Source organism: Ctenopharyngodon idella, chromosome 7, assembly GCF_019924925.1.
Source record: "Ctenopharyngodon idella isolate HZGC_01 chromosome 7, HZGC01, whole genome shotgun sequence".
In the NCBI taxonomy this organism is placed as follows: domain Eukaryota; kingdom Metazoa; phylum Chordata; class Actinopteri; order Cypriniformes; family Xenocyprididae; genus Ctenopharyngodon; species Ctenopharyngodon idella.
In genome coordinates this window covers 23,396,312-23,415,131 of record NC_067226.1, presented here as the reverse complement: position 1 = coordinate 23,415,131, position 18,820 = coordinate 23,396,312, and the positions used below count along the sequence as shown (strand labels likewise).

General features: G+C 37.9%; 1 protein-coding gene across 2 annotated transcripts in view; it reads left to right on the top strand.

Moving 5' to 3' along the window:
- fgf11a (fibroblast growth factor 11a) overlaps window positions 1-15,132 on the top strand; it is a 71,171-nt gene extending 56,039 nt beyond the window's left edge. For both annotated transcript variants that reach the window (XM_051898682.1, XM_051898683.1), the window contains 2 exons: window positions 9,476-9,674; window positions 10,546-15,132. In XM_051898682.1, the coding sequence (XP_051754642.1) occupies window positions 9,476-9,674; window positions 10,546-10,682 (336 nt within the window). In that variant the 3' untranslated portion in view covers window positions 10,683-15,132. The remainder of the gene's footprint in view (window positions 1-9,475; window positions 9,675-10,545) is intronic.
- Window positions 15,133-18,820: the final 3,688 nt, after the last annotated feature.

The following is an 18,820-nucleotide window of genomic DNA, read 5'->3' as shown; positions in this document are numbered from 1 at the left end:
CTATGCAAAAATGTACCACAGTTAATGGAAACTACAATTACCAACAAGTAATATTATGTACCATTTATGTGGTTAAATCCTGCTGGCTGTTCATTTGAGATCCCTATTTTCAGAAAGCAAATGTATCAGCTCTGATCTAAAGGGCTAGTTCACCCCAAAATGAAAATGATGTCATTATTTTCTCCTGTTCTTCTAAATCTGTGGGACTTTCTGAAAAAAGTTGAGTTAAGAGTAACAACTTTCTTTTGGGTGAACTAATGTTTTGAAAGTGATTTTGAAGGATTTTATATGTATATGGATTGACAGATCTCTCTTTCTCTCACACACACTAGCTAATGGGTTAATGAATGTGCTAGGTGGAGTCTTGTATACACTTAGTGAGTAAAGCCGTATGATTTATAATAGTCCTTTACGACTGTTGCTTGTCAGACTGTACGAACATGATCCCTGCTGTAAGCCATGTCATACTGTAGGATCTCAGTTGTCATTGATGTCAGACTGTACGGCAGTCAAGACGCGTTAAAAATGGATGCACGCAAGAAGACTCGTCCACAGTTTTACATCATCAATCCGTGACACCTTCAGTGACATGAGCTGCATTTACATGTGGGATAGAAGTGGTGGCTAGCAAACCAAAAAAAATTCTAGTGTCAATTTTGATCATGGCTTCTCTTAAAAAAAAAAAAAAAAAAAAAAAAATGGAAAGAAACGAATGTGTGTGGAGTAAGTGATGGTTTGTTGTTGTCTCACTAATTGCGTCATCAGGTTCGGCTCTCCTATTGGTTTTTGATTTGAGGGTTGTCGTAGGAGAAGCCACATTACAGGACGGTGCGTTAAATCTTCTGACACTGCCAGAATTTCATTGGAGGTCAAATTTGATCGCAGTGGTCATTAATCGGCTGTCGGCGAACATATCAAACTAACGATCAAAGACTTCAGATTTTGGCTTAGGAGAATCTTTTAGGATTTGGTCTTCGGCCAAATCGTGGCCAAAATCGTACAGCGTGAACCTAGAGCACTAGCCTTCCAAGCTGGAATAGAAGGAGCAAGTTTGTGTGTGTGTTGCATAACAGGATTGGTTCACGCGCTGTCACAAACGCATGTCTGTGTGCGTGTGTTGTAGGATCAGATGGCCCTGAACACATGGCCTCTCTCTGTCACACATACCTGCCCTAAACTCTGAGCTTATCAATAATTCATGTTTTCCAGTGGCTGACACACTCGGACGCGGCCCTCCACAGGGACTAAATCACTCTCACACACCTACAGCCTCTTCTCTCTCTCTTCTTCATGCTCGTTCAACTTCTACTTCTACTGGAGTTCTCTTGTTTTCTTTTTACCACCTTTATTTATTGCCACACAACCAGGGTCAGCTGAATTTGTTTCCATAACATTACCATAGAATCATTTTTAGGGAAACTATTTTGTTCATGTTCAAGTGATGCCTGCTGTGCAAAGTCACCACCACAATGCTAGTTTTGCCGGCATTTGTTATATTGCACTATGGGCACAAGTGCATCCTGGCTCTTTTAAAATCTCCAACCTCACCTGTTTAAATGTGTCTCACTAATGTGCCCCTCAGAGGTCTTTCCCATGATCCTCTGCTCAGCTGTCTCATGAACGTGCTTTTCTGGCGAAGCATGATGATATACTGTAGTAATCTGGCTGTCATCACTCTTATCTGACAGAACGGTGATGTTTGAGAGGAATATAGAGAAGTTGGTTCATGAGGGATGGAGGGATAGGGATAGAAGAGTACAGGCCAGCGGGGTGTCTCACAGCAGGAACAAAGGGCTCCATCATCCATGTGAAGGAATAGAGAGAGATGGATTGACAAGAGAAGGCATGCAGAGCGCAGCCCATGGGGTTGCGTTCATCACTCGACTTTATTATTTCTTTATTATCATCTCTCTTGATCATTTATTCTCTCTTTTTTTTTCCAATTTTCATTTTCTAGTCTGCCATTGTCCAGTGTTTTGATTCCTTGTTTACCTTCCTCTCATGCTGTCATCTTTCATTTCTCTCTGAGGTTAGATCAGCTGAGAGTTGTATGTAAAGGTTAAGGTGTTTGGAAAACTCAGTGTCATTGCTGTGTGCTGTGTTACCTGTAGGCGACCACTGGAAATTGCTTTCCGATAAAAATAGTGCTTTGTCTCTATAACCTGACCCATTTTTTAAACTCAACACACAGTGGAAGCCCTCCTGGGCCAGAAACACAAAAAGAGAGGGAGAAAGAAGGTGGGAATAAAACAACACACACGCAGATGCATATTTGCACTGATAGAGGTGACCTGACAGAATTGGGGCAGATTTTGTTGAACTGACCAGCTTTTTCATGACAAACTTTTAAAAGTTACCTGAAATGAAGGTTTAAACAGTTTAATATGGTGACTGTAATGCATCAGACATTTGAAGCATACATTCCTTTCCATTTCCCTCTCCCCTTCCTTCCTACCTCATTATCTTCCTCTTTTCTTTCTTCTTCCCCTTTCCCTTGCATTTGCCTACCTTTTCTGTTCCTTCTCACTTCCCATTTCCATCTTCCTTGTTTTCCTGCTCCTTTTCTTTTCGTATTGCTCTTTTCCGTTTTGTTTCCTTTCCTTTTTCTTCCCATAGTACTACAATCAAGACAGGGTCCAAGGTCACTTTGAGTCATATGAGAAGACCAGACAAGGGATGGTGAGAGATGGAGACAAAATCTAGAAAGATGGTCAAGCAAAGTCAAGTCACCTTTATTTATATAGCTCTTTTATAAAGCAGCTTTACAGTGAAAACTGGTATATAATTTTGGCTGCACAGCAGCTCTTACAGAAAATGATGTCATCGTCCAGCTCAGTTCGCTTTTCAAGTGCAGACAAAGTATTCTTCATCCAGCCCAGATAAAACATACTCTGGACTTTCTCAGTCATCAGATCTTTCCACCTTCTGTATGCCGTACCAATGTTTATGCTCTTTGTGTGTGTGTGTGTGTGTGTGTGTGTGTGTGTGTGTGTGTCGGTCTTTCAGTCTTCAGACCTTTTCTGTTTCTTCTGACGTATAGGCAGATTTTCCCGTTGTCTCCACTGGTAAAGGCCAATTCACACTGCACCGACAAATGGCAACAGACACTTCTTCAGGTTTTGTCGGATCAGTGTGTTACCTGTCGGTGTCTGTTGGCGTCTGTCAGAGCTTGTTTTCGTCTATTGAACATGCTGAATCAGCGCTTGTTGGGTCGTGGAATGTCTGAGAAGTGACATACTGTAATCCAGTGATTGCCCGTGTTGGTCGGCATCTATCGGTGAATTGGCCTTTAACGTGATAATAAGTGTGTTCCATTATCTATGTCCATTGTATTCCATTGTCAAGGCCAGTTCACACCGCACAGACAAATGCCAACAAACACCAACAAACAAGTTAGCCACTGGATTTAGAATTTTATAAAAAATAACTGTCTTGTTCACACTGCCCAAACAGACACCAACAAACGCTGACTGAATATGTTCAGTCGGGTGAAAACAAACCCCGACCAATGCCAACAGATGCCGACAGGGGTAACACACTGATCTGACAAAACCTAACAAATGTTTGTTGGCGTTTGTCTGTGTGGTGTGAATTAGCCTTAATATTAATTCTTTGCATCACCAAACTACACTACGCTACTAACGTATCTACAGATGTGACAGCCAATGAGTGTGAGGAATCCTCTCCGATGTTTAGTGAAACTAGATCACTACTAGAAAAAAGAAATGTCATTTCAACATTCAAATATATTGAGAGGGTGACCAGCACCAAACATACTGTAAAAACACTTTTTATAGAAAACTTTTATAGAAAACTTGTGAGTACAGTCTTCATCTCATTTGAATGTACAAAAACAATAAAAAAACTATTTATTTCATAAAGGGATAGTTCACACAAAAATTCAAATTCTGTTATCATTTACCTCATGTCGTTTCAAATCTGTATGACATTCTTCTGTGGAACACAAAATATCTGATCTACAGAAACAACATGAGTAAATTAATGTTGTTCCAATTCAGTTTGACCTCCCCTCTTGCAGAACACGAAATAAGATATTCTGAACAATGTTGGTAATCAAACCATTCTATTGTATGGACAAAAAAAACAGACATTTCTCAAAATATCTTCTTTTATGTTCCATCTGATTGGATGAATTCTGCAGGATTTCCGGGAGACGTGTGTGTTTTGCGTTCTTTAACTGTCTGCCTGGAAACAAAGCCGTTGTGATGCCAAACCCCCTCATGGAAAAAGAAAGCCATCGTGTAACAATGAGAGCTTATCAGAATCAACTAAACACTGGATTTTCAAAAGTATGCGAAGTTCACAGCACCATTGTTGTGGTAAACTTGCACAACGTTCTTGAATGAATTGCATGCGGGTCTGTTATTGTGGGGACATCGACTTTATATTTTCATGCCCCTAAACATGACGTTGAACAAAACAAACTATGATTGGTTGCTCAACATGTCGGTCAGACGGCCTCTGGGTGTTCCTTGGCCAATAAAGGTGCTATAGAGTCCAGACCTTCTGCCGTCAGTCTAAAGGTCTGGCTACGTGAGACTGTGCACGCTGATGTGACTCTGTAAATTTTTAATAGTGATGTCTTGTATAATTGTGTGGATCTTTGATGCATTGTCTGCTGTGTCACATGCAGGTTTTGTTAAGCATGACTGGACACCAATAATAAGCCAAAGACTTGGAGTGGATGAGCCGCAAACTCCTGGGAGCATTTGTCAGGATGTATGTGTGTGTGTGTGTGTAATGTGTGTTTTGCTATGCCCTGTGGTTCTGGCAGGATTATTACTCATTTCAAGTAGAGGGTGTTTCTGCTCATGGCCCTCAGCACCCTGGCGCTGACACTCACACACCTGGATCCGAGCCTCAGGTCCCCACACACCCACACTGATGAAATAATTAGTCTAACTGCTGATCCCGAATGATTCTAGCTGACCTTAGACCACCTAGCCCACAAGAACATGTACACACACACTTCCTTTTTCTTTTTCCTCCTTGTACACACCTGCACTCTTTCCGTCTCCTCACACACACACACACACTTGTGACCTTGCCTGCCCTGTTTAAAAAGGACTTGATTGGTCCTCATTGAGTCAGCAGTCTATTCTCTCTTCCTCGAGTTAAAGAACTTAACGTCTGTGTGTGAGTGCGTGAGCGAGTGTGTAAGCAACCAAAAATGATGTGCTGAAGAAGAAAAGTTTGAGAGAGTCTGTCTTGAAACGGCTTGTTTTGTTATTTTGTCTTGGAAATTCCCCAATCGCTCAGCTGGGTCTAGCCAAGGAGAGAAACCAAGGACAAGTGCGCCGCTACAGCTGTTGCGAGGTCAGCAGTGCAGGGACGAGCAGGTGTTCTGCCAAGGAAACCCACCTCTCGTGCTGACCTGGGGTCAGTCTGTTGTCAGTCTTGTTATAGCCTCCGTGAGAACAGCAGTGCACGAGGCTGTTCTCAGACCTGTGTTTGAGGAAGTTTCGTAAAGTGTCTTAAGTCTGGTTTAAGGAAGAAAACACGGCTGCCTGTTTTATTTTTAGTGCTGTCAAATACAAGGTGTTGTTGCTGGCCTCTGCAATTACAATCTCATTAGATCTCATTACAACACAACAGCATGTTTTTCCTCTTTGAAATGAATTGCAATTAATTTGACTAATCATTAAGCAGTGAAATACTGCACATTTATTTACCCTCCATTTATTTGTTACTGAGTCATTCGTTACATTTTCTCCCACCTTGAAGTTCATCTGACGTCTTCCTCATGCCCCCATCATTCTGCAAGCTGGTCATTGCTCATTGGCGTGTTAAACCCCTTCTTAGTAAGCAGGTTTTGGATCGCCTCATGCCTGTGCACACATCTATCCAGCTAAATCTATAAAAGTCTTATATCGGCTTTTTTAGAGGAAATTCTCATTGACGTTTTGCTGTGGTCTTACATGAAATCAATTCAACCCTACTAGTTACCCTACAGGGGGGAGGGGGGGGGGGGGGGGGTATACCTTACGTTATGTGGAGAAAATGTGAGATATGTGTGCGTGGATTCTGATGTGATCTCAGTTTTCCTTAATCTTTCTTCTCTTCTTACCCCTCTACTGTTTCTTTTCTCATCCATCTCCTACCTTTTTTTTTTTTAAACAATCTTTCTTTACACTCAGGTTCCATGATTAACACTTGCTGAATGGCAAATGTGAGTTAATATTGGCTTTAAAAAATAAATGAATTGTCTGTCACCACTTATTAGGATATGTAACATACTGTAATACATGGTTTATTTTGTTTCAATTGAATTGTGAAAATAATAGTCTGATATAAGCTAAATAATAGGAACAAAAGTATAATTTTTGATTGAAATAATGCAAAATGCTGTAAGACTAGTTAGAAATATTTATTTATAAATAACCCATTTGTTGTTTCAAACCCCTGCTATTATTCTATATATGGAGATCTTTTTTTATTCAACTATAGTTTATAGTGTTCAAAAGGTACAAAAAGAGCCTTGAAAAGGTACAAAAAGAGTTGTTCATACAGTGTGTGACTATTCGAAGACTGCATGTCAAAGACAAATTCTTTAAATTCCTCCTTCCACTGATAAGCAAAAGTGTGCGGTTTGGAGTGATATGAGTAAACATTAAAAAAAAAAAAAAAAAAAAAAAAAGTAATTTCTGGGTTAACTATCCCTTTAAATGTTAGTGGAAATGTTGTGTCTGTCTAAGAGGCTGATGAGGCAGCTCTCCTGTCAAAATGCCAGTCCTCACTCCTGATTGCTAGGCGATATTTGTGGATTCAGAGGATTCAGCAGATTCTCAAGCATCCAGCATCTTCATTAACTTTATGCAACATAACATGTCAAAAATCCTTCTGTAATAATCAGTTTTCTCTAAATCTCACAATCCTAGATTAAAAGGGCAGAGGAGAGATGGAAAAAAGAAAGTGCGAGAGTAACCAAGTTAGGATGTGTAAAATTTAAAGTTTTTTTTTTTTTTTTTTAAGCCAGTGAAAGTGGCTGAGCAGAATGAAGACACCAAGTTACAGTAATGCTAGGTCAGTACACTCCCACTGAGCCTCATGTGCTGCTCTGACACCTGCTGGTGATTGAGAGCACTGCAGGCTGGAAGAGAAAAACAGCAGAGGAATAGATTGCTAGAGGTCAACCTAATCCCTTATCTCCTTTATGGAGAGCAGGGATCCCTTAAAGCTAGTGTAGGTAATGTTTTTCATAAACACTTTTTGTTATACTGGTTGAAACTCTCTTCACAGCCTGATGGCAATCAATAATAAAAGTGGTCTAATTATATATTATAATAAAAAAAAAAGTGCATATATGTTCTATGGAAGTCTCAGGACTAATAAAAAAAAAGTTTGTCCAATCAATTCGAATGCAATGGTAGGATGTCCTACCTGCCTGTTATTATATGTATTTTTCATACCTCCGCGCACCCTGCTCGCGCAGACATCACACGTCATCAGCATGTTTTGTAAGGCTGTTCAGAGTTGTAGACAGACAGCCACTGAGTGCCGCAAAAACAAACAGTGGCTGCCTTTTACAGTTCTTCCTAAACCAAAACAACAAGCTTATGCTTTCATGCCATAACTACCGTAATTAAGATATAACCTGTGACACTCAGGTGATACACATCAGTGCTCTTTTAAGTTGTTTATGTTCATTATTATTGTAATGTTTTGAGACATGAGGTAATTTAACGCCATCTCTTGTGACGTTTTGCAGACTCTGCTCTGGCTGTACGCGTTTATGTGTTTTGGAGGAGGCGTGGCTTGAGAGGGTGGGAACTTATGCTTTCAAAGCTAGCTTGCTATTGCTAGCCTTTCCGAAATTGCCTAACCTTTAGTGTTAAATAAGAATTAGCTATTTTTATGGTTTAATGCCAAATGATTAGGCTATACTGTATATGGCTTTAGTTTGACCCAAAATGGGTAAACTAAGGACAACATTACCAGTTGTCGCATGCTGATAATGGCTCTGCCTATGCAAATGCTCCTAATTACTGTCAAATTGAGATTCCTTGCATCTAATTTTATCGCAGAGACATGCACTCACACTCCATCATCTTCAGCAGGAAGTTCCAGTTCAATTAAATTTGCTGATTAATTAATTAATGTTGGCATAGACTTTTAGTCTGAGCTCCTTACTCTGAATGGTGTTTAATGTGTAGTTCAAGCCTTGATGAATGTTAAAAAATATAAATATAAAATAGTTCCTGTCCTATTAATTATATTAATATAGTAATAATAATGATAATAATTGTTATTATTATTTATTATATGCTTTTTCTTTCATAGCACACTTTAAGACTGGAACAAGACTATCAAAAGCATCAGGAAAATCAAAAGCCAGAATGGCCACAATTTACAGATATTCAAATTAAGCCTGGTAAATTTTGTTTTATGAAGAAGGCTTCATTTTAATTTTAGCTCTTTAATTTTAGGTGTTTAATGTCCAGTTCAAGCCTTGATGAAAGTTGAAAAGATATATCTAATAAAAATAATTTCAGTCTTTTTTTATAAATGCAACTACATTTTATTATTCATTATTATATTTTATTAATAAATTTTATTCATTATTTTAAATAAAATACTTTCTGTATTAAAATAATATTATTACAATGTATAATATACTAATACTATTATTATTATTATTCATGACATGCTTTTCTTTAATAGCACATTTTAAAATAGGAGCCAGATTAACAAAATCATCAGGAAGATCAAAAGTCTGAATGGCCACGATTTAATTGCAGATATGCAATTAAACCAGGTAAATTATGAATATGTTTTATGAAGAATGCTTTATTTTACTTTGGTGACAGAGGGGAGTGTTTCAAAACAAAAACATTAGAGCAAAAGAGAAAAAGAATAGTAAACCCCTTATTCAGCTGCTTTGCTCACCAGTCACACCAAGGATCCCAATCAATCCTGGAAATTGGTTTGTTCCCTGACAAGGTTACGAAATGACAGGGTGGTAGAGAGAGAGAAAGAGAGAGAGAGACAGATGGGATGGGAGGAGAGAGAGAGAGAGAGAGAGAGAGAGAGAGAGAGAGAGAGAGAGAGAGAGAGAGAGAGAGAGAGAGAAAATAAAAGAGATGTTGGTCTTTGCTTACTGACAGGCTGCAATCTCCAGCAGGGATGAAGAGAGTCGAGGAATTTGGGTGTGTTTGGGATTATGGCAAATATTGTGCTGCAACACTTAATGTATGTTCACCTGAACAGAACACATGTGGTCGATAAATATGTAATAAGAAAGTGTATAGGGGGTTTCGCTTTCCTCATTTACTGTTTCTCAGTACACTAATGCTTTCACAGTCCTGTCACAGTGAAATGTGAGGCCCATTTTATTTCGGTCCCAGCTGAACTCAGTATATATAATATACAGTATAAACATAGAAAAAGAGCCAGAAGTTACAGTCTGTTATTCTGGTTAACTCACTATATGTGTATGTGTGTATCTCTGTTACAGGAACATTTCACACCCGAGTGTAAGTTTAAGGAGTGTGTATTTGAGAACTATTATGTGACATACTCCTCGATCCTGTACCGCCAAACGCAGTCGGGTCGGGCCTGGTACATTGGCATTAACCGGGACGGACAGGTCATGAAAGGAAATCGGGTCAAAAAGACCAAAGGAGCAGCCCACTTCCTGCCCAAGCTCATAGAGGGTATGTCTTTGTTTATAATAAATAATTATTTGTCATGTGTTGATACCATTCAAAAGTTTTGGGTCAGTAAGATTATTTTATTTTCAACAAAGCTGCATTTATTTAATGAAAAATGCAGTAATATTGTAAAATACAGTAATACAATAATATTACAGTAATATTGTGCAATGAGAACCAATGAGATTCATTCTCGTGTGTTACACAGCACACTTGAGCTTCTGCAAGAAGCAATAAGATTCATTCTCATGTTACGCGGCATGTTTGAGCTACCGCAAGAACCAATGAGATTCATTTTCGTACGTTACGCAGCACTCTTGAGTTTCCGCAAGAACCAGTGAGATTCGTTTTCGTGTGTTACGCAGCATGCTTGAGCTGTCGCAAGAACCTATGAGGTTCATTCTCGTGTTACGCAGCACATTTGTGCTTTTCGCAAGAACCAATGAGATTCATTCTCGTGTGCTACACAGCACGCTTGAGCTTCTGCGAGAACCAGTGAGGTTCGTTCTCTTTTGTTCTCGCGCATCAAGCATGTATAGTTAAGCTTCTGTTTGTGTTCGCTGATCAATGTTTATATGTGTGGACTGTCAATGGAGGGACATAAATCTTTCAGATTTTATTTAAAATATCTTCATTTGTGTTCTGAAGATGAGCAAAAACCATACGAGTGTGAGTAAATGATGACAGAATTTTCATTTTTGGGTGAACTAACTGTTTAAGATGTTTCAACTGACAAAACAACCTCATTGACTTTTGATTGTATGGACAATGCTCTGCAGTAGAAAGAAGGACATGAGGGTGATTAAGTAATGACAGACTCTTCATTTCAGCATTAACTCACCCTTAAGAGTCTCTTTTTCTCCTGTCTCTCCAGTTGCCATGTACAGAGAGCCATCGCTACATGATGTTGCTGAGCAAAGCCCGCCTAGGAAAACAGCCAAAACCTCAGACTCGCCCGTCCATAAAAACAGCAAGAAAGAACAACTGCTTACTGTCCCCACAGCATCCTAGCGGCAGGAGAAGAAGTGCTTCATTTGCACGGACACGTCAAGAACGCCAACAGTGGCACAGGAGGTTTGGTACAAAATGTTTTGTAGTCCCTTCAACTATCCTCAGAACTTTGACATTTCCAACAATTCATCAGGGCTCAAAAGACCTTTGCCGACAGGTCTAATGCCCACCGCACTTCCTTTTTGGTCTTTCCCACTTCCTTAATCAAGGGAATACTGAGCAATAATAACCGTAATGGTCTGGGGTCAGAATGTAGCGGTGCCACTTTTGTGAGAACAGCAACACCTGAAAGAAAGGATCTTCGTCTTCCTCTCCTTTTTTAGTATTTCAAGAAGAAACACTTCTTCTTTGTGAAGCGATTCGTGCTTGACATTTAAACCCTTCCTTTTCCTTTGTTCAGGCATTCATAGATCCCCCAAATGTTTTTTTTTGTTTGTTTGTTTGTTTGTTTTTTAACAGAGATCCCCCGCCATTTCTAAGCCTTGTTTGTAATCTCCTCTCCCTTTTCTACCTCTTCTGCACTTTGATTAGCTTGAGACACAGAGGCCATTTTCCACTTCACAACACAGGAAAAGCCCTGCACACTCTCCCGGGGACCATTAAGGATGCTGCCACATTCACACACACACACACACGTACACAAACCAAATAACTAAATAAATAAAACTTCCCCTCCTCTTAGGATGATGATGTTTAGAGTCATCCGACCTTAGGCAGTGCAAACCTCTTTCTCTGTTCATCGGCTCCTGCGCTGATGGGTCTGTGGAGGGTGGACGTGTGAGTGTGTGTCTATACACTGAACAGTAATACAATATCATTTGTAAGATGACTCATAACAGAGGGAGTAGGGTGGCATTATTGTTTCTTTTTGTTATGATAAGTCGTTGTTTTCCTCATTGCAATATGCCCAGAGAGCAATATTGGTACAGCTGCATTCGTTCTTCTCCCTTTTTAGCATGTGTGTTGCATTAGAACAGGCTTTTTTAAAGTAGATATGCTGACTACTGAGGCTGCAAGTTTCCCAAAGTTCATGTCCCTACATTCAGTTTTATTCTATTAAATTTGCCTGAGAGCAAAGGCACTTCACCCAGCCAAATGAAACAACACAAGTGCTGAAAAGGTCCAATTCTGCTTCATTTTCTTCTGATAAAACTGAGGAATTGGACCTGGAGGAGCTCATAGGGAATCATTTTGGGAATCCTTGCACAGAGAATCCAGCTTTAACGTCCGACCTCCTCTAGGTAATAATATCAGTATGTAAATGAAAATGTGTTTTAGGTGCTAAAAGCACTATAAACCTGGTGACACATTATGCTTCTGCCTTGGCAATAATATTTCCATGCATATCACCTACATTATGGAAATATGATTTAATAATACACTACAGTTCAAAGGTTTGGGGTTTGAGTTTATGTTTTTGAAAAAAGTCTCTTCTGCTCACTAAGGCTGCCTTAATTTGATTAAAAAAACAGTTATATTGTGAAATGTTATTACAATTTAAAATGACTGTTTTCTATATTAATATATTTTAAAATGTAAATCATTCCAGTGATGCAAAGCTGAATTTTCAGCATCATTACTCCAGTCTTCAGTGTCACATGATCCTTCAGAAATCATTCTATTATGCCGATTTGCTGCTCAAGAAACATTTCTGATTATTATCAATTTTATTAACAGTTGTGCTTCTTCATATTTTGGAGGAAAACATGATTTTCAGGATTCTTTGATGAATAGACAGTTCAAAGGAATAGCACTTATTTGAAATGTATTATTTTCTGTGACAGTATAAAAGTTTTTGTCAATTTTGATTAAGGTAATGCCTCCTTGCAGAATAAAAGTATTAATTATTTTATAAAATATAATCTTACTGACCCCAAACTTTGAAACTGTAGTGTACATAATATATAATATAATTTTGGAGGTAGAAAATGTTCCTCATTTAAATACATAACTATTAGGGTCCATTATAGAGATAATTTGAGTGTTTTAGCTGGCTTTTGTTTTTTAGTCAAATGTTTTTTGGTTCAAGTATTAGTTACATTAGAACACATTCCCTTGCTGGTTATATCATCACTGTGGTAATAACTGCAGAGCTTAAACAAAGTGCAAAAAATCTAACTTTTCTTCTGCTGAGCTGAATAATTTCTCATAGCGTGCACCTGGTGTTGAGGAAATTATGTCTGTGATAATTATAGGCTCAGTCCCCTGCAGCAATGCATTATTGGGAGAAACAAAGTTATTAAGACAAAAGTAGAAAAACGAAAGAAATTTTTGACATTTGGAATGTTTGCAAAATTCTTCCACATTTAGATCAGAATGTCAATATTTCCCAGATTACAGTTTCCTTACTGCAAATCACAGCACCCGCAGGTTATTCACAATCCCCCATTATAGAAGTTGGTGTTTGCATTTAACGTCCCAAGCAGATTGTTTTTCAGACTGAATCACAATGCTCTGCATCTCATTGCTTCTAGGTACACATCAATAATTTGTTTTGTTGTTTTGCAAGCAACAATACTCATCTCAGACTCTAGCTTTTCTTAAAGGGGTACCAATAAAACTTGGCTGCCTATGCAGTAGAAAAGTTTAAAAAAAAAAAAAAAAAATCTGTGCTACCTGACTACAGAAAACAGAGCAAATAGGCTGTCTTCCCTTTTGCCAAATAGTTAGGAAAACTTCAACACCCATAATGCACTGGGCATGTTGCCATCCAAAGCCACTCCCACCAGTCTGCTATGGATACGCTTACCAGAGTCAAATACCACCTTGCTTTAGTAGGAAATACTGCTTGGCAAACTTTGCTGCGTTCAAGTCCTCCTGGGAAGTTAGTATTTACGAGTTGGGAAGTCGTGTTTACGACGTCAGGTCAGAGCAAGATGGAGGTGTACCTACTCTTAATTAACTACACAGAAATCTACTTCTAAAAAATGAAGAGCAAAGAATGTGCGTCAGGTGTGTTTTGCTTTTTTTATGTTTTTAATTAATTTAGGAAGCAACTGTAAACTTTATCGTATTGTTATATTAAATGCTATCATATTTGTGCAGGCAATTATCTTATTTTGTGGTAAATAAAAAAGCCTGACAATGTCACTGCTAAATACCTATAATTATTGAGGTACAGATCAGGGCTCAAAGAAAATCCAGAGCTCAGAAAATCAACTCGTTAATACGATCTTTCCGACATGACTTGAACGCACCATTGTAGGTGTTGACTTGTGTTGTTCCTGGGTGCAAGAATTCAAAGAGTAAACGTTTAGCAGTGAAGGATCAAGCATGTTGCTAAAGGCTGCAAAGAATTGTAAATATGGAGAGAGTAGCGCAATGTCTGAAAAACCTCAGTGTTTGTAGTCAACATTTCAAATTGGATGACCACAAATAAAGTGTTTTCACAAATGCCCTGGAATGAAAGCCCCTAAACATGAATTTTCGTGGTCCAGGTAATATGGAGAATGGGTAAACATTGTTCATTTACATATTCTACCAACATTCTACCCATTGTAACAATAGGCTACAAAGCGGGTTGAAAATCAGCGAAGTTACACTTAAGTCTTGCAATGTCCACAGCTCATTCAGCTGCCACAGTTTAAGGGTCTGTAATATCTGAAGGGCTATTTATGTAAGGTTTTGCAGGTCCATGTGGTGCTGTAATCACAGTCAAGGAAAAGTTGACCGAGGCACAGAATTAATTAGCAACTGGATGCCACACTGAAACTAAATCCAGCAGGCCAGACTGCAAAGGTTGAATAAATGAAAATAAAAAATAAAACAATGTCGTATGAAGACACAACTGTGTTTTGATTAGCATTTAATGGTTTATTCATTGTTTAATCACAATTAGAACTTGAAATTGACATTCACTTTGAAATGTCTCACTTCTCAAAGACCCACTCTTCTTTCAAACTTTGAAATGTCATGGTGGGGGTTGTGCTAACTTATAACCTGACTGAATAATAATAAAAAAAAAAGGCTCTTGTATTTGTAAGGGCTTTCTGATCCAATACTTGAGTACAAAAGAACATGAAAGGAGATATTACTGTCAAATATGTCTAAATGGCATAATTGCCACTTAAATTACCATTATAACATCATAAGGGTTTGCTTTGGGTCACTTTGAGCTGATTGTGAATACAACATAATGTTATAGAAATGAAAAGAAAAAAGAACATTAGTACTTTTTTTTTTTTTTTTTTTTTTGCTTTGATATATTTGGCATGCACATAAGGGCCAGATCGGGTGGTTTAACAATTATTTTAATGAAACCACTCTCTGTGCACAGCTAAGTGCTTCTCTCTCAATTTCACTGCTATTTTTCAGCCATAAACACAGAGGCCAGAAGATGAAAGCTAAGGGCTAATGCTTTTCAGAAGAGCCAAGCCATTAAAACACTGTACGTGTATACATAGATAGAGATGACCTTGTAAACTTCAAATTTATAAATTTACTAAACTGACATCTTTGCAAATCTCATTTCTGTCTTTTTATGTTTCTTTTTTCTTTGAATGTCCTGGTCATGTTGTCTGTGTATGTGTATGTGTATGTGTGTGTGTGTGTTGGCCATCAATGTTGTGTATATGTTTGCATTCAATGTAATAGGTACATTTAAGGTAAATCTATCTGTTCATTGTAATTTGCATGTGCACCAGTCTCTCTAGAAAGACCCAGGCACTTCAGCTGATGAACACTGGGGCACAGGGTCATAAAGATATGACATTATGTTGGGTTATTGGTTAGGGTTAGTCTGTATAATTATAATTAGCTTTTAACAGACAATTAACAGACTGATCTTGCTGTGCCATCTCTACACTGATATATTGCCTAGCAACTTACAGTGTTTATGTTACACTTATTACACATTAAATTTATTACCAAGCAATAATATTAACAGTCTGCAATTACAAAGCTTTCTGCAAATGATTACATATTAAGTATGCATTGTTCATTAGTATTACTTAGTGCTTAATTAAATAATTTATTGTAACATGAACACTGTGATTCCCCCCCTTACACACACACACACACACACACACACACACACAATTAAAAATCTATCTTCCTTTTCACTGATTGCCTTTTTCTTTGCTGCAGGATGATCCATGTTCCATGTTCACTCCCTTTTTATTGATTCATTGTCGATAAATGCTTTAAAAACAGATGTTTTCTCTCCAGCTTATTTCAAATAGCTTAAGCAACACAGACCTGTTGGTTTTGTTCAGACAGGCAGCAAAAATCTGTTTAATTTTTTCTTCTTTCCACCTTTTTTTCCTCTTTCAAAATAGCAAAAACCTAAACAAACCTAAAAACCAAACTACATCCATGTGGTTTGAAGTCAAACAGATTTTTAATTTTTTTGAGACATCTCTGGCTGAACGGTCAGATCTGATTTCAAGTCTTTTTTTATAATTGTCAATCGGATTTAGTATGTGTGTAACGTCATACAAAATGCTCAAAATTATCTGCCACTGTGTATTTAGGCTTGTTTTCTCATATAGCAAACAGTGTGACATTCACTATGTAGTGAGCAGTGTTGGGAGTAACGCTTTACAAGTAATGCGAGTTACGTAATCAGATTACTTTTTAAAGTAACTAGTAAAGTAACACATTACTTTTACATTTACAACAAAATATCTAAGTTGCTTTTCAAACAAGTAATGCTAGTTACTTGGTGAAAATGAATAAAAACACTGAAATGCAAACGTTTTTAACCAATTTACAAAGTCATCAAATTTGAAAACCAAATCAGATTTGTGTGCAGTGTGAACAAAGCCACTATAATTTTTACATGAGCTGCTAACATGTATTATTTTTTATATGTGTGTCTGTGTCCATTGGAAGATAGAATCTAGAAAACATCCAAGTTTGCATTGTTTGCTGTTAGTGGTGTGTTTTAAAATTCCGATTTTCCTCAGATAATGTTCTAGTGGGACTTAGTCTTACAAACATTGTTTAGATTTTTTCTACATATTGTTTGCAAGGATCCTTTGTATTTTAAAATGCAGTACATTTTACTTTTTTTTTTGCTTTGTTTTTTCAGAGTGATGTGGTTTGCTGTTGTTTTTGTCATATATACACATTTTATGTTGTTTTATTGCAGTCTGGGCTCTTAATAGACAATCAGACATTAGTTTAACAGCATTTACCACCAGCAGTGCAAGTAAACAACATCATTTTTCCAGACATGAGAAGTGCGTACATATCTGTTTGATGTGATTTTCATCATGCATTAGGTGGATTCTGAAGGGTCAATTAATGTAAATTGAGAGCAGACATATTTTCAAAATCAGTGGTGTGATAGATTATTTTACATAAGAGAATTATTAAGCTGCAGAGACCCTGTATTTACTGATCGTCAGTGTCTGTAATTGCTTTCTGTGTGTGTGTGTGTGTTCATGTGTGCGTGACTTTGAGGAGTATCCCCAACCCAGTATCTGCAATGCAGCAGAAAAGACAAAAACTCAACCCTCCTCCCATGTTTCGACCAAAGTCTCGTCCCCCAGGATACATCTCTTAGCCCTCACAACAGCACTGTGCAAATGTACCACGCTTCCCCTCAGCTGAATGTCATTGCCTCCGTATGTGTGTGTGACCACGAGAGAGAGAAACTCTGCTGCATTTTAAACGCACAGACTGGCACCACATCTGCATTGCATACACAGCAGTGGGGTATTAGTCTCTCAGCAGATGTGTGTTGCGAGGATGACCTTTAAAAATCGGAGTTCTTTAGCTTCATCCCAGCTTTAGGATAATCACAATGTTCTCCCACGGTCCCTAGGAGGTAACCTTTAGTTTAGGGTTTAACTGCTGTTCATGTGGCTGTATGGAGATGTTTGTTTGTGCAGGACGTGTCTCCCCTGGGTCAATTTTACGTGAAATTATCTGAAATGCAGTCACAATAGGGTTTTTTTTAGGTATTGCCTAAATATATATATTACCTATTATTTTGAATGGAATATTAAATATTTTAATAAAAATATAATTATGTTATTTTTTTGAATGGCCAGTTTTTAAATGGAATGCTCCATCTCTTCAGATGTTTGTTGACACTGTTAAAATATGAAACATGAACCAATGTCACAGTTTTTACTGTCTAATCTATAAAACTCAACAGAATCACTCAAACTTTGGCTTCCCCATCTCACAGGATGAAAAGCCGTAAAAATTTTTGTATAAAATATGTATTATTATTTTGAATTGAATATGAAATATTTTAATAATATTTTATTGGTATTATTATTATCAGTTATTCTTTTTAATGGCCAGAGTTTCAATAGAACTGACTCCAGTCCCTCCATGTTCCATGTGTTTGTGGTCCTAATCATGTGACACTTTTAAACATATTACATCGTGAACCAATATGTCACTGTTTTTACTGTCTGTTTGTTCCTTCAGTTTTTGTGTCCCTGAAAACAAAAGGTCATTTGCTTGTTGTTGTCAGTTTTATTTGTGTTTACTTGGTATAAATCAGTGAAACTGTGTGGATATGAGTTGCCATTCGACCTTGTGATGCAAACAGTCGCATTTCAGCTCACTTTGGGAAGATCAAAAAGACAATTGGTGACCAATGGCGATGGGCCAGAACTCTTGGTCTGTGTGGTGAACATTGATCCCTGCTCTACAAGACGACAGAGGTCATGATCTTATACCCTCAATGGACACTGATTGAGATCTTCTGCAGCAAAACTGACTGCTGGTTTTTTGCCGTCACCGTAAAACACAAAATGCATAATAAAATGCCCAACTCTAATATCAGTTCAAGTGGGAGCTGTGCTTATGGACAATGAGAGTCTGCTTTATATCGAAGGAATCCCATAAGTTTTGTATGTCCTGCATGGATTATCCAAGTTATTGTAATGATGTCTTCCAAACGAAAGGAAAACAAACCATATTAGTTTTCTCGTCTTCCAAACCAAGACAAAGCAAAGGTCTTCCAGTCAAAGCCACGATGACACTATTTTTAATTTTTATAGCTACAGAAACCAATAACCACCAGGACAGGCTCAACAGAATCGCTCGAACTTTGGCTTCGTACAACTTGGACGGAAATGGCACATCTGTGGTATTTTGCAATATTGGAAGGAACAACCCAATACAGTCTTGCATGAACCAATATTTACTGGACACATTAAAAATTAAAATGAAAA